Here is a 14,979-nt window from a genome sequence, read left to right as displayed (position 1 = left end):
CTGCTATTCAGTCTGTCACTGGGCCTCGTCAGACCTCAGGATTGTCACGTTAAAACAGGCCTCAGACCTGCAGGCTGCACTCCAGGGTCAGCCCAGGCAGTCTTGGAGAAGCCCACTAACTGCCGGGCAGTGCCGTGGCCACGTGGTCTATTCACAGGCAGCATCTGTTGGGCAGACCTTTGCTAATTCTGTGCTGAGCCGGGTGGGACTTCAGAAGGCCCGGCCCTTGGAACCCGTGGGAACGCACAAGCTGGGCAGAGGACAGGATGGGAAGCTGGCCTCTGGCCTGAAGACAGAGGGCCTGAGTCTCCGTCTGTCCCCAGGCTGTCAAGTCCAAGAAGCACATTCCCATCCATGTCATCTTGGTAACTGGAGAGAACCTGACGGTCATGGTAGACTCAGCCTCGACATCCCGGGAAGTGTGCATGCACATCGCCCGAAAGCAGGGCCTCAGCGACTACCTGGGCTTTTCTCTACAGGTTGCCGTGTACGACAAGGTACTGGCCAGGTGTCCCATCCATCACCCACCTCCCGCACACCTCCAGACCAGCTCGGGGCCTCACTCAGTGCCAGCCTGGCCACTGCTCACCCCCCCCGGCTCTCTCTCTCTCTCACACATACAGACACACACACACACACAGCCTCTCCATCTGCCTGAACATTCACATGCTCAGCCAAATGGCTGTACCTCAGCCCGTGTCACACACACATCCTGTCAGGACCCCCCAGCCCCCGGCAGCCCATGCACAGCCGTCTACCAGGCACTCACAAGTCCTGCTCTGAGCCCTCCCTTGGGGGAGCTGCAGACTGTCCCTGAACCCCACATCATCACACGCAGCCTCAGATCCCGACGTATGCCAGCCAGTCATGGGGCTCTGAGCCCATCATGTGGCCATGGCCACGGCCTCCACCTCCTCGGGGCACCACAGGGAGGAGTGGTTCTGAGTGGTGGGCCCTGTCCCCGTGTGGAGAGACCCGCAGATGTCCACGTAGGCCTGTCCTCCACGAGCCCTGCTCAGTGGCAGAGTGCAGCGGCGCATTGCACAGCGTCCCCGGGGGGCCTGGGTAGGGCGGTCACCAACCTCGCTGCCCCATTCTGGCCTCAGTTCTGGTCCCTGGGCAGCGGGCGTGACCACGTGATGGACGCGGTGGCGCAGTGCGAGCAGCTGGCACGGGGCAGGGGCGAGAGCGAGCGCCAGTCGCCCTGGCGCCTCTACTTCCGGAAGGAGTTCTTCACGCCCTGGCACGACTCCCGGGAGGACCCCGTCAGTACCGAGCTCGTCTACCGCCAAGTCCTCCACGGGGTCCGGGCCGGCGAGTACAGCTTCGAGCAGGTGAGGGACAGCACAGCCGCCCGGCGCCGGAGTTCGCCCTTGGGACAGCCTGGGCGGGCACTGCCATCGGGGTGGCCCGGGCCGTGGCCGTCAGTCGCCGCCCGTAGCGGAGGCGCAGGGACGCGCGGGGCCGGGAGCAGAGGGCCGGGAACGGGGCCCAGGGAGGCGTTCTCAGGCTGCAGGCCCCGGTCCGGCCCCGCCTCCGCGGCCTCTTCCCTCGTAGGCTTGCTGGGGCCCCTGGGGGCCGTGGTGCCAGCAGCAGGCAGGGAAGGCCTCCCCTCGGCCCCGGGCCCACCCGTGGCCTTGGGCTGCTAGTAGTCAAGTTCGAGTCCCACTTGTGCGTCTTCCTGGCAGTGGCACCTTGGGCCATGAGCCTCTCTAAGCCTCGGGCCCCCATCCGGAAAGGGCAGCGAGTAACAGGAGCTCTTTGTATGGTTGCAAGAAGCAAGGGAGAGAAGCCGGGTCACCTGAGGTCCTGAGGGCATATCTGCACCTGCTGAGCAGGTGCAAACCTCCCCGTGTTGAGACGGGACCAGAGTTGGCGGCAGCAGTCCTGGAAGCCTGCTTGGCATGGGGCAGTGGCAGGGGTGGGCAGTGGCAGGGCCCCCTACCTGGGCCATGCTGGGTACCATACACAGGCCCCTGCAACGAGTCCTTTCAGAAGACCTGAAGGGAGGGTGAAGGTCACGCTTAACAGGCAAGGCCTGGGCAAGACAGGGTGAAGGCCTCGCCCTCATCCCCCACGCAGCCATCGGGGGTAGGGTTCCCAGACCTCAAAGCTCCCCTCTCCCTCACTGCCTGGGAGAGGGGCAGGGCACTCACCACGCATCCTGAACAGGACGTGCGGGGCCCAGGCCACAGCTGCCTGAAGTCCAGGCCTGCTGGCAGGAGCACAGATTGGTCTGGGGCCTAGTTAGCACATACGGAGGCGGGTGGCTCTGGCTCACGCTCTGCTCCTGCCCGCGCACTGGGGGCAGAGCTGGGGCATGGGGCGGGGCAGGAGGGGGCGGCCTCACGCCCGTGTCCCTCGCTGTGCAGGAGGAAGAGCTGGTGGCGCTGCTGGCCCGGCACTGCTGTGTGCAGCTCGGTGCCTCGGTGCAAAGCAAGGCTGTCCGGGAGCTGCTGCCCGGCTGCATCCCCTCCAAGCTGTACAGGACTAAGTCCCCGGAGCAGTGGGCCAGCCTCGTCACTGCCGCCCATGCCAAGGTCAGCAGCGCAGAGTCTGGGCTCTCTGTCGGGGGTGCGGGGCCTGGATGTGGAGGGGCGGAGGCCTCCCCACAGGCCAGCTCACCTGGGATGGGGGCTTTACCTGGCAGCCCAGCTCCAGCTCGACCTTGTTCAGCTCCATTCCCCAGCACCGGCTGTCCCAGGCTCCCTCCCCGCCCCCAGGTGGCATCCTAGGGCCTAGGGTGGCAGCAGTGTCCACAGGACCTGGCCTCAGCACCCGCCCTGCCCCGGGAGGCCCCTCCCTCCGCCAGGCCTTCCAGTGCCCCCTCCCTGGGCCCTGCATGCTTGGTGTGGGCTCCAGGGAGCAGGGAGGGCTGCCCCTTCTCCCCCGCCTGGCTGGCTGCACGCATGGGCATGGCTTCTCCAGCCATGCTTCCACCCCACAGACACTCATGTGCTGAGAGCACCTGCACCAGCTGCTCTGTGAACCCCGAAAGGGGACAGCAAACACCACCGATTCCCAGCCCCCTGCCCTCCTCCCTTCCCCTCGGGGGCAGCACTCCCATCCTGCCCTTCAGTCAGGGCCTCCTTCCTCCCAGGGCTGGGCTTGAGGGCCAGGACCCCCGCATGGCCAAGGGGTGCTGCTGCAGCGGAGGAGCTGTGCGAGGGGCCTACTGAGCATAATGTGCTTTGGGAAACACCCGCCTCTCAATCACCCTGGTCACTGAGACCCTGGAGCGCAGGACAGGGCGTGGGGAACAAGGGAGGGTGTAGGGCCTGTGTGCCGGGGGCCAGAGAGAGATGAGCCCGGGTGAGTGGTGGTCACCCCGGGGCCCTCCACGCTCAGGGAGGGACAGTGGGGAGACCAAGCCACAGTCTCCTCAGGCGGCCCCGGGGCAGGGTCCTGTGCTCCCACGATGTGGGAAACGTAGCGTGAGCCGTGCTGTGCCCATGGCATCACAGTGCAGAGCCCCTCACAGAAGGCTCAGAAAGTCCTGGGGGGCAGGAACCTGGTGGTTTCACCCAACACTTCCCAAACAAGCTTGACCCCAGAGCCGTTGTTCCACGAAACGTGTGTCAGCATCCCGTGGGAATGCATGCTGGTGACAGGGATGGAGGGAAGCAAAGGCCTCCTGGTAGCATTTGGTGTTTCCCGGGCTGAGTGGATGAGCTCGTAGGAAGAGGCCGTGGACCTTTTAGGGCCCCTGTGAGAGGGAGGCGGCAGGAGGCACACAGACCCAGCAGGGTCCCCCGGGGAAGCCAGGTGAGGGCGCAAGACTGGGACATCCTTCCACCCCGCTGTTTCCAATCGTTGCACAGACTTCTGTTCATCAAGCACTTAAAACATGTACGTACCAAAAAGTCAGAAAATGCAGACAAATATAAGGAAAAAGTGGAGTCACCACGAATATGTCAACTACGTGACTCAACATCCTGGAATATATTCTCCCAAACTGCTTTATTCACGAGTCACACCTGAGATATGAGGATGATGAAAGAGAAAAATACACCCTGTCGAAAACAAAAGCAGGTCAGATCGTCTGGCAACTTTACCCTGCTTCCTCCCCTAATCACATGGCATGGGCCATGTTTTTGTGTCACTAGGAACTGACCTTATGTTCATTTTTAGTGGCTGTATAGCGCTGCATTAATGAATTATAATGTACTGTCTCCTGTTGATGGAGGTTAAGGTCATTCCTGTTTTTCACTGTTTAAACAATGAGGTGAACCACATTGTGGATGGACAATTTACATACTAGACAGGTATTTCATCAGGATAAATTCCTAAAAAAGGGATTTCAGAGTCTATGAATGTTCTGAACTATGTGATCCATGTTGCACATTGCCATATCACCCTTCACCATTCATATCTGAATGTAAATTGCATTCCCCAATCCAGTATATGAATATTACCCGGCCACTTTTTAAAGAGAACTATCATTTCATTCAACAAACTGTACAAAGCAAGTGCAGTTGGATGTGATAGCCAGCTGTGGACACAGGGCAGTGGGGTCGGGGAGAGGCCGGGGTGAGCAGGGCGGGTGAACAGGGCGCAGAGCCAGGACAAGGGGCAGATGGGGTCTAGACGGGAGGCTGACATGATGGCCCCTGACAGACGCACACCAGAACAGCCGCCTGCACACGCATGTGCCGAGGCACAGCCCAAGGCGTGTGCTGGCCCGCACGAGCCCGCGGGCCCACTTCCCGGCTTTCCCTGCAGGGCAGCCAGTGGCAGCCTGACCCTACAGCCCTCTGCCGAGGGGCCTCCACCAGGGCGGACAAAACAGGGCTGCGCCAGCCTGCAGACCCAGCCCACGGGCCTTGCCGTTGGTGGAGGCTTCTGTTCACAGAATGACCAGCAAAGAAGCCCCCTAGGCACTAGACAAGTAGTCGGGGTGAGTGTGTCACAGATGAGTGACGGGAGTGACATGTCGTGTCCTGCACAGGCACGGTTCACCCAGAAGCAGGCAGCGCCACAGGCTGTGAAGGAGCAGGTGGTGGACACCGCCCGCCTGCAGTGGCCATTGCTCTTCTCCCGGCTCTTTGAAGTCACCACGCTCTCTGGTAACGGTCTGACGGGGCGGGCGGCTGGGGTCCCGGGGCCGGCCCAGGCTTCACACCATCTCCTCTGGCCAGGCACCCGGCTGCCCAAGACTCAGCTGATCTTGGCTGTTAACTGGAAGGGACTGTACTTCCTGGACCAGAGAGAGAACATGCTCCTGGAACTCCCTTTCCCAGAGATCATGAGTCTGATCACCGACAGGTGGGGCGCCGAGGGAAGATGCCCAGGTCTCTCCTCCCCACCTCAGTCCTTGGCGGCTCCAGGGGAGGCAGAGAGAGGGGGCGGCACATTGCCCCCAGGCGTCCGGCTGGGGTGCAGGGATGAGGATCAACATGTACAGTGTGCTGGTCACTGGACTTGGGACCCCACCCTCTCCTGCGCATCATGCAGGGCAGCCAGTGGCAGCCTGACCCTACAGCCCTGTGCCCTGGCACATAAGCTGGCAGCCTTTTGGATACGCATTCATTTACAGGCCCCTCCCCTCCTTGTGGGCAAGAACTCACGGTGCAGCAGGTATAGACCATAGGAGAGGGAGTGAGGGACAGCGCCTGGGTGCGAGGCACAGAGAATGCCCTCGCAGGTAGCTCAGGACGGTCAGCCCCTCAGAGGCTGTTGAGGGGCTGGAACTGGGGGGCTGGGAGAGGCCTCTGGTCACAACCGTCCCTTAACGCCCACAGGGAGGCCCAGGCCAGGCCCCTAGTGCCCTGTCCCCTGTGGTCTCTGTGGCTCTCGTCTACTGAGAATGCACCCCAGCATTTTGGGAAGACCTGCCGGAGTCCCCCCGTTAAAGTACGCCCCAGTGTGGCAGGACCCTTATAACTGTAACCGATTATAAGGTAACATACAAGCATGTGCAGGGCGCACACCAGGCGCCATTTATCAGGGCTGGCTGTGGGACGCTCTCTTACATGCCACCATGTCCGCACTGGGCTCCCAGTCTCCAGGTCAACACCCAGGCATGCAGAGGCCGGGTGGCTTGGCCCCCGCTCACCAGCATCAGTGTTCTCTGAGGGGTCCCTGTGGTGGCCCTGCACACCGGCCATCTCGTTACCCACCAGGGGGTGGCACTGCCATTCCTTAGTGCTCTGGCCCAAAGGTGCCTGGGACTTGGGCTGGCCTGACCCGCCCTGGTGAGCACCCTGGACAGATGGGTCTCTGTGCTCCCTCGCAGGTAGCTCAGGACGGTCAGCCCCTCAGAGGCTGTTGAGGGGCTGGAACTGGGGGGCTGGGAGAGGCCTCTGGTCACAACCGTCCCTTAACGCCCACAGGGAGGCCCAGGGTGGGCAGAGGCTGGTGCTGTCCACACTGCACGAAGAGGAGTACGACTTCCTGTCCTCCAGCAGCGTGGCCATTGCCGAGCTGGTGGCCATGTTTCTGGAGGGCCTGAAGGAGAGGTCCGTGTTCACCATGGCCCTGCAGGACAGGAAGGCCACAGGTGCTCTGCCGCCCACTCCGTCCTCACAGCTGCCCAGGAGGGAGGGGTGGTCATCGCAGTTTTACAGATGAGGACAGGCCCAGAGAGGTTACCCAGCTTGGAGCAGGCGTGTGACTGCCAACCTGTGTATCTCCCTGCCCCCCACCCCTGCCCACCCTGGGCTCCGTGCCTGCCTAGCTCTTGAGAGCCTGCGTCCTAGGAATCCCACCACCACTCACTCTCAGAGTGGCCCTGGGACCCCCCCCTCCAAATCTCGGTTTCCTCATCTGTCAAAGGAGGTAACCATGAAGAACCGACACCATCTCTGGCCTCAGCAGAGCCCTCAGTAAATGTCCCTATGTGACCTGTATTGCAGATGACACCACCATCCTGTCCTTCAAGAAGGGGGACTTGCTGATCCTGACGAAGAAGCAGGGGCTGTTGGCCTCTGAGAATTGGACCCTGGGCCAGAACGACAGGACGGGCAAGACGGGGCTGGTGCCCATAGCCTGTGTCTATGTCATCCCGACGGTCACCAAGCCCTCAGCACAGCTGATGGTAACTGACCTGTCCTCAGCCTGGGCATCATGGGTACATGGGGAGTAGCCCAAGATGCCCAGCCTGGGGTTCCAGCTCAGGCCTGCATCCCACCCTGCAGAGGGCACCAGGTCAGCTCTGCCTGCTCTCTCATCCCTTGGGATGACCGTGAAGCTGGCACAGTGTTGTGCAATGTCCAGCAGGGTGTATGGCACTTACTAGGTGCCCAATAAATGGACAGTACCTCCATCTCTCCCCCTACGGGTGTATCCTGGTAACAGATCTATCCTTTCCCAACCCGCAGCCTCATTTAACCCTGACTCAGAGGGTCCCAAGGCTCCCCACCCCCGAGAACCACCCACCTCAGCCCCCAAGACCAGCCCCACAGAGGGGCAGGACAGACAGGCATTCCAACTCACACGGACTGAGTGCCAACTGTGTGCCCCGTGCCTGCAACACAGGGTCGAACATGACAGCTTCTCTGCCTTCAATGATAATTGATGGCAAGTGTTCAGACTGCCACCAAGAAGCCTGGTTGTTATAGAAGCAAATGATAGGCTGGGGGCTCACCATTTCCAGGAAGGCACCCCGAAGGGAGTGACATTTGCGCTGAGGCCTGAAGGAGGTGGGAGCCAGGAGGGCCAGGCTGGGGAAGATGCCCCTGAGGAGAGGTGCCCTGGGGAAGGGGAGCCTGTTGGGTCTGAGAAGCCCTCCTAAGGGAAAGGAAACAGGCTCAGAGATGTTCGGTAACTGGTCCTGGGTCACACAACAGGTGACACAGGAGGGATGGGCCCAGGCATCCAGGCCAGGACGAGCCTGTGGGGAGAGCCTAGTGGGCAGCAGCCCCTGGAAACCCACAGGCCTGTGCCCCCACAGAGCCTGCTGGCCATGTCCCCAGAGAAGCGGAAGCTGGCAGCCCAGGAGGGGCGGTCCACACAGTCGTTGCCTGATGAGCAGCCCAAGGAGAAGCCACACACCCTGGAGGAATTCTCCTATGAGTTTTTTAGGTGCCTGCTGGGCCCCACCAGACCCGGTCCCAGCTGGCCTCTCTGAGCAACCTGAGGGCTGTGGGGAGGCCGTGGAGGCAGGTGGGGTGTCTGCCCAGCCTCCCTGGCAGGGAGGTCACCCTCTGACCTTCCTAGGACCACCTGGGAGGTTGGGGGGTGACCTGTTTCTCAGCTGAGTGCAGAGGGGGTCAGCATGTGGACTCATAACAAATCTGGGTCTCTCCCCACTCTGCACACACGGGAGGCAGGTGGGGAGGGGACTGAGGCCAAGCAGGGGCAGAGAAGGTGGGAGGAGGGCCCTCACAACAGCCTCTGCCCCTGGCAGGGCCCCAGAGAAGGAGACAGCCAGCAGAGCCTTCCCTCTGGTCCGTGCCCGGGACTACCTGTGGGCCCACTCCTCCGAGCCCCTGCGCCAGCCTCTGCTCAAGTGTGTCCAAGCCGCCGCCGAGCTTCGGGAAGTCGCCTGTCAGATCTTCATTGATATCCTTCCCCAGCCCACACCATCCCCAGGGGCACGGGTGCCAGGGCACCCTGCAAGGGGCCCAGTGTCCCAGAGTGCCGGGCAGAGGCCGCGTGCAGCTCAGGTGGGGCGGGCAGCAGTCACCGGCAGCCTGCTGGCACATTGTCCTTGACAGCTACACCCATCCTCAGGTACATGGGTGACTACCCATCTCGGCAGGCCTGGCCCTCCCTGGAGCTCACCGACCATATCTTCTCGTCGGCCCTTCAGGACTCGGCTCTGCAGGACGAGGTCTACTGCCAGATCCTGAAGCAGCTGACCCAGAACACCAAGAGGTCTGTTGGCCGGGGGCGCGGGGTGGGGGGCACAGGCCCCTCAGTCTTCGTTCTAGCTCCCAAAGACTGCCTGTGGCAGCAGCTCATGGAAGCTACGCAGCCTGCCCAGGCACCCTCAGTGGCAGTGGAGCGGGCTGGGCGCCCGGCCTGTCCTGCAGACTCCTTGGGGGGCCAGAGCAGGGAGGGAAGCAGGCCTTCCTTGGCCCTGTCTGCTCCCATCTTCCTACCTTTGTGTCCTGCATAGGCCACAGCCTTACGAAACCTCAGTGCCTCTCTGGCAAAATGGGCACGGCAGCGCCCTCTCCCCATCTGCAGGGTGCGCAAGGCTTTGTGCCACTGGGCAGCCGGCAGCGAGCTCCTTGCCCGGGGCCTCTGGAGGTGCCTGGCTGGCCAGGGCGTCCCCGAGGGCCCTCCCCAGGCTGATGGGCACTGCCTCCCCAGGTACAGCGAGGAGCGGGGCTGGCAGCTGCTGTGGCTCTGCACTGGCCTCTTCCCGCCCGGCAAGGCCCTGCTGCCCCACGCCCAGAAGTTCATAGACACGCGGAGGAGGAAGCTGCTGGCCCCCGACTGCAGCCGTCGCATCCAGAGGGTTGTCAGGTGAGCTGCAGCGCCTGTCCCCTGGGAGCGGTGGCCCGTGAGACCCAGGGGTCTGGCTGGCCCTCAGGAGCCAGCATTCCAGAGGGGACACTCGCCAGCAGAGCTGGACCCTCATGTCAGTTTGGAGAGGCAGGACCAGAGTGGAGAGTGCCGCAGCGAGCTTGGTCATGGCAGCCGGCGAGCCCTGCCCCCATGCTGCCTGACCAGGCACAGAGGGGACCGCCTGCGGGCAGAGGGGGGCCTCCCATCCCACCTGGCCCAGCCCAGGGTGGCGGAAGGTGGCGGAGGCCAGAGGCCCCGTCTGCGGGCTATCTCCCCTGAGCGGACCCATAGTTGGCAGCTCATCCTTGGCTGTCTTGCTTCTCATCCGTGCCACCTGCCCCTCCAGCGTGGCCTCCTGTGGCAGTGTGGGTCATGGGGGCAGGTGGGTGGCCTCCAGAGGCTGTGCCAGAGGCCCCATGCCCTGCCTGGTGCCGGCTGTATGAGGAGAAGGCGACCCCCCCACCCACCAGTGCCCTGCCCAGGAGGCCCCCTCCACATGTCCCAGGCCTTCCTGACCTCCTCAGAATGTGGGTGCCCAGGAGGTGAGTCCAGGCTGGCCTCTGCTGCCTTGAGTGCCTGGGCCAGGCAGCCCCGAGGACCACCGCCCCCTGAGGTTGCTGGGCTGTTTTTTGTGTTGTGTTGGGCAGGGAGTTGAGCGTGGAGGCTGGTGGCTGGGGCTGGGTCTGGGTGGTGTGGGGTGGCAGGTGCCATGTGTCGCCTCCACCTGCTCCAGGACAGGGTCCCGGAAGCAGCCCCCACACCAGGTGGAGGTGGAGGCCATGGAGCAGAACGTCTCCCGCATCTGCCACAAGATCTGCTTCCCCAATGACACCAGCGAGGTGAGCTGAGCCCCTGCGGTGAGCCCACCCACCAGGCCTCCCGGCCTGCAGCCCACAGCAAGTTCTGCCCCTGCCTGGTTCCCAGAAAGAAGGAGGGGCCTGTTTTCAGAGTCAGGGTGGTTCTCACCTTCGCGGCTCTCCTGTCCCCACCACCTCCTCCAAGGAGCCCTCCCTGGAGCCTACGGTGCTGGTGCCCTTGGGGCCCCAGGCCGCACAGGGAGAGCCAGCCTGGGGGGCTGCACAGCGCAGTGGGAGGTCGGGACTGTTCCATTCTGGGCAGGGAGGAGGCCAGAAGGGCAGGCAGCAAGGCTGGCCCAGGTGCAGACGAGCAGGTGCTGCCGCCGTGAGGGTGCCTGTGGACAGAGCTTTGCGTGCTGCTGGAGGCGGCGAGGGGACAGCAGTGTGGTGCGGGCCGAGCGTGGGCCCCCACGGGTCTCCAGAACAGTGCTGTAACCTTTGTAGTCTTGAAAGCAGTCAAGTCCCCACACGGAAAGTCCCCAGTGTCTGGCTGCAGGGCCCTCAGAGCAGGTTCAGATGGCTGAGCCTCCTGGGCCCTGGACAGGGAGCTCTATGTCCAAGCGACATCACATCTGGCCAGATTTCCAGAAGGGAAGCGCGCCCTTCTCAGGCCAGAGCACGTCCGGCCTGTCCTGAGAGGGAGGAGCAGGGCCAGGCCTTGGCGGGTCACCTCAGCTGAGCCCCTCCTGAGACCATCCCGCTGCCCCTCTGCCCAGATGCTGGAGGTGGGCAGCAGCAGCCGCGTGCGGGACGTGTGCGGAAGCATCGCCACCAGGCTGCAGCTGGCCTCCTGGGAAGGCTGCAGCCTCTTCATCAAGATCTCGGACAAGGTGCGGCCACCCCGCGGGCGGGGGGTGGGGGCAGCTGCCTCCTGTGCTGGGCCAGGCCCCTCACCGCACGCAGGCTGTCAGGATGAGAGCAGGTGGACTGGTGGAGCCCACAGGCAGCCCACTGTGGGGACAGGCCCCCAAGCAAGGGAGGCCCACCCAGCAGGGCACCTGGCCGCCCAGGCCAGAGGTGGGCCAGCTGGAGCCAGGCCCTGGGGAGGCTCTCCCCCTGCCTACCTCCCTCTGCTCTCCCTGCCCACCCCAGGTCATCAGCCAGAAGGAGGGCGACTTCTTCTTTGACTCTTTGCGGCAGGTGTCTGATTGGGTGAAGAGGAACAAGCCCCAGAAAGAAGGTAAGGGGAGGTGTCTGTGGAGTGGGGGCCGGGGACAAGCAAGGCCGAGGGGGCTGGGCAGAGGGGGTGGGATGGGCGGTGGGGACTGCCTGCCTCCCTGGGCCAGGGTCAGATGGCTTTCCTGGCACCTCCTGCACGGCCCAGTCATTCATTCATTCCCTCTATAGCCCCTGGGCGGGGTCACAGGCATGGTCAGGCCATGGAGGGCCCCCACCCCCACCAGAAGTCTCCCTGCTCGGCTGAGCAGGCCACAGGGGTGGGGGCGGAGCCTCGGGACAAGTTTGGCCCTCACTGCCGCCCCTGCCCAGGGGCCCCCTTGACACTCCCTTACCAGGTATACTTCATGCGGAAACTGTGGCTCAACGTGACCCCAGGGAAGGATGTGAATGCGGACACCATACTCCACTACCACCAGGTACGCAGGCAGATTCCTCCTGGTGGCACCTGGGTCCACCCTCACCCCATCCTTCTCCTGCTCTGAGAGGTGGAGAGGCAGCAGGCCTGCGGGTGGCTTGCCACAGGGCACTCACCCCACCGAGGGCTTCTGGAGGCCCTGGAGGCCCCTTGCAGTGAGCAGGCCAAGAGCAGAGGACATTCACACTTGGACGGCGACTGTAGGGGCACCTGCGGCATGATGGCTCGGGCAGGGAAGGGGGCAGAGGGCACCGCGGCACGGCCTGCGCCCTGATGGCTGACTGTGCAGCCACATGGGTGGAGCTGGCCATTTCCTCCGTGGTGACATCTCTGGGAGCCTGCCCTTGGGGGTCCACCCCTGCCGGAAACCTGCCCCGAGGGCCTTAGGTTTCAGTGGCTCTGTCTCCCGGAAGGGCTGGGCGAGTGCCCCTGCCACCTAGCATGAAGGCGGGACAGCAGCCTAAGGCCCTGCACATCTGATCCCCAGGAGCTGCCCAAGTACCTGCGTGGCTTCCACAAGTGTTCGAGGGAGGATGCTGTCCACCTGGCAGGCCTCATCTACAAAGCCCAGTTCGACAATGACCGGTCCCAACTGGCTAACATCCCCAAGATCCTGAAGGAACTCGTGCCTGAGAACCTCACACGCCTGATGTCCTCAGAGGAGTGGAAAAAGGTCCCTGATGGGCTGGGGAGGGGCCCATGGGCTGCTGTTCCTTCCAGGGACTCCAGCTGGGCCTGGGCACCAGGTGCTGCCTGGGCAGCTAAGCACATTCATGGGCCTTGGGTGAAACCTGCCGTCACATGTCCCTTGGAGATGCAGTCTCCGCCCCAGGGCATGAGGGCACGCTAGGCTCCGGTGGCTCAGCAGCTGCTGAGCACCGTGAACAGGCAGCGGGCACCCCAGGCTCCAGCCCCATCTGGTCTCTAGCCGAGGGCTGCTTGCCCCGTCAGCCACCCTCCCCAGGGCCTGCCCTCTGCAGACAGCCTCTTATGCCACCCTCTCCCTGGAACTCTGCCCCACACCCTTCAGCACCCAGGGGGACCTTCACCCACCGGGGTGCTGGCCATGGAGGCCAGAGGAGGAAGCCAGGCGGGGCCAAGCCGGAGGGCTTCAGGACCACCCCAAGAACGTTCAATAAAGATTCACAGAGCAATGGAGGGTGTGTCAGGGAGGGGCCCTGACTCTGGCCCTCCCTGGCCCTCCCCTCCCCTCCCCCCAGAGCATCCTCCTGGCCTGCGACAAGCACAGAGATAAGACGGTGCAGGAGGCCAAGACAGCCTTCCTGAAGTGGATCTGCCGGTGGCCCACCTTCGGGTCTGCCTTCTTCGAGGTGAAGGTGGGCCTCTCCCCCACCCAGACCTCCTTGCCCAAGCAGGCCCCGCCCAGCCCTGGTCCCAGAAGCCTGCGCTTCTCCCCAAACATGTCTTGGAGTGGGGCTGGCCGCCAGGTGTGGAAGGAGCACATGTGCACATGCGTGCATGTGTCCAGGCAGGTGGCCCCCTGGCTCCCTGGGCTGGGCAATGACCACTGTGCCCCCTCCCCAGCAAACCTCGGAGCCCTCCTACCCAGACATCATCCTCATCGCCATCAACCGGCATGGAGTTCTGTTCATCCACCCCAAGAGCAAGGTAGCAGTGGGGCCCCAGCAGAGCTGGGGAGGTGCCAGGGTTGGGCATCCCTGTGCAGCTGGCCTGCAGTTCCTGCCCTCCTGTCCCCCGACTCAGCCCTATGGGGTCCGGAGAAGCCCAGGGTGCCAGCTCGAACTCAGGGCCCTGGTCCCCCTAGGCTTCAGCAGGCTCCCACCCCCCACCCACTCTGCCCCCAGGAGCTGCTGGCCACCTACCCCTTCACCAAGATCGCCAACTGGAGCAGCGGTAGCACTTACTTCCACATGGCGCTGGGGAGCCTGGGCCGGGGCAGTCGCCTGCTATGTGAGACCTCCCTGGTGAGCACGGCCCTGGGGCCTCCGGGGGTCCCGGTCCCATCTCCCAGATGACACCCAACCCAGGGACCCTGGGGGTGGGGTTCCCCAGCCCTGACCCCGCGGTCAGCAGGCGAGCTGCTCCCTGGGCTCCGGGCCAAGCTGGGCCAGACTCTACGCCCAGTCTGTCTACCGGCCAGAAGCTGGCTACTTCCTGGCCCTGGTGCACGCCCCCAGAGGTTCTCCACAGTCTCCGACCTGCCTCTCCCCTGCCCAGGGCTACAAGATGGACGACCTGCTGACTTCCTACGTCCAGCAGCTGCTGAGCACCGTGAACAGGCAGCGGGCACCCCAGGCTCCAGCCCCATCTGGTCTCTAGCCGAGGGCTGCTTGCCCCGTCAGCCACCCTCCCCAGGGCCTGCCCTCTGCAGACAGCCTCTTATGCCACCCTCTCCCTGGAACTCTGCCCCACACCCTTCAGCACCCAGGGGGACCTTCACCCACCGGGGTGCTGGCCATGGAGGCCAGAGGAGGAAGCCAGGCGGGGCCAAGCCGGAGGGCTTCAGGACCACCCCAAGAACGTTCAATAAAGATTCACAGAGCAATGGAGGGTGTGTCAGTGAGGGGAGGGCGGGAGGCCTAGGGGCACTGCCAGGGGCCTCTTCCGGAAAGAGCAGTGTTGGGACTTCTCCAGGGACACCCGGGGACAGCGCTGTTCCTCGGGGGGCAGCCTTGCCGGCTTCTCACTGCCCCACCTCTCCTCCGAGGCCTGGGGAGGTTCTGCCCAGAGGCCCCTCTGCACGCTTTCATCCTCCCCCACAGGGTGCTGCCGAGAGCCCCGTGGGGATGCGGGCTGCCTGCCTGCCCTCTGGTGCTGCGTGAAGCTCAGGCCGGCCTCTGAGCAGGCAGGGAGGGAGCAGAGCTGCATGAGGGCCTCGCAGTGCTGACACGCCATCAGAGCCTACCCGCCTTTGCAGGCAGAGGGTTTGGGGCTGGCCTCTTCCCCAGGCCCCGGGGGCAGGCTGGCCCTGGGGCGAGGGCCGGGCCCCACCTGAGCATCTCTTCCACCTGTCCTGTCTGCTCTCTGAGAGCTGAACAACGCGACAGCCATGTGCCCCCAGAAGCCACCACCCCCTCCTCACCTGACACC

At 63.8% G+C, this 14,979-nt stretch overlaps 1 protein-coding gene across 4 annotated transcripts in view; it reads left to right on the top strand.

Moving 5' to 3' along the window:
- The window catches only part of MYO7B (myosin VIIB), a 62,725-nt gene extending 48,291 nt beyond the window's left edge, over positions 1-14,434 (top strand). For 3 of the 4 annotated variants that reach the window (XM_073241632.1, XM_073241633.1, XM_073241634.1), the window contains exons 28-36: positions 324-497; positions 1,107-1,334; positions 2,373-2,540; positions 4,949-5,066; positions 5,139-5,265; positions 6,333-6,499; positions 6,855-7,036; positions 7,892-8,022; positions 8,348-8,790. In XM_073241632.1, coding sequence (XP_073097733.1) covers positions 324-497; positions 1,107-1,334; positions 2,373-2,540; positions 4,949-5,066; positions 5,139-5,265; positions 6,333-6,499; positions 6,855-7,036; positions 7,892-8,022; positions 8,348-8,654 — 1,602 coding nt within the window. In that variant the 3' untranslated portion in view covers positions 8,655-8,790. Of the gene's footprint in view, positions 1-323; positions 498-1,106; positions 1,335-2,372; positions 2,541-4,948; positions 5,067-5,138; positions 5,266-6,332; positions 6,500-6,854; positions 7,037-7,891; positions 8,023-8,347; positions 8,818-9,258; positions 9,415-10,189; positions 10,296-11,029; positions 11,144-11,405; positions 11,494-11,801; positions 11,909-12,394; positions 12,581-13,127; positions 13,245-13,452; positions 13,537-13,733; positions 13,854-14,106 lie in introns of those variants that run through there. The other variant, XM_073241635.1, reaches the window with a different exon arrangement.
- Positions 14,435-14,979: the final 545 nt, after the last annotated feature.

Source organism: Manis javanica, chromosome 7 (assembly GCF_040802235.1).
Source record: "Manis javanica isolate MJ-LG chromosome 7, MJ_LKY, whole genome shotgun sequence".
In the NCBI taxonomy this organism is placed as follows: Eukaryota; Metazoa; Chordata; class Mammalia; order Pholidota; family Manidae; genus Manis; species Manis javanica.
This window is presented reverse-complemented; position numbering and strand designations above follow the sequence as displayed.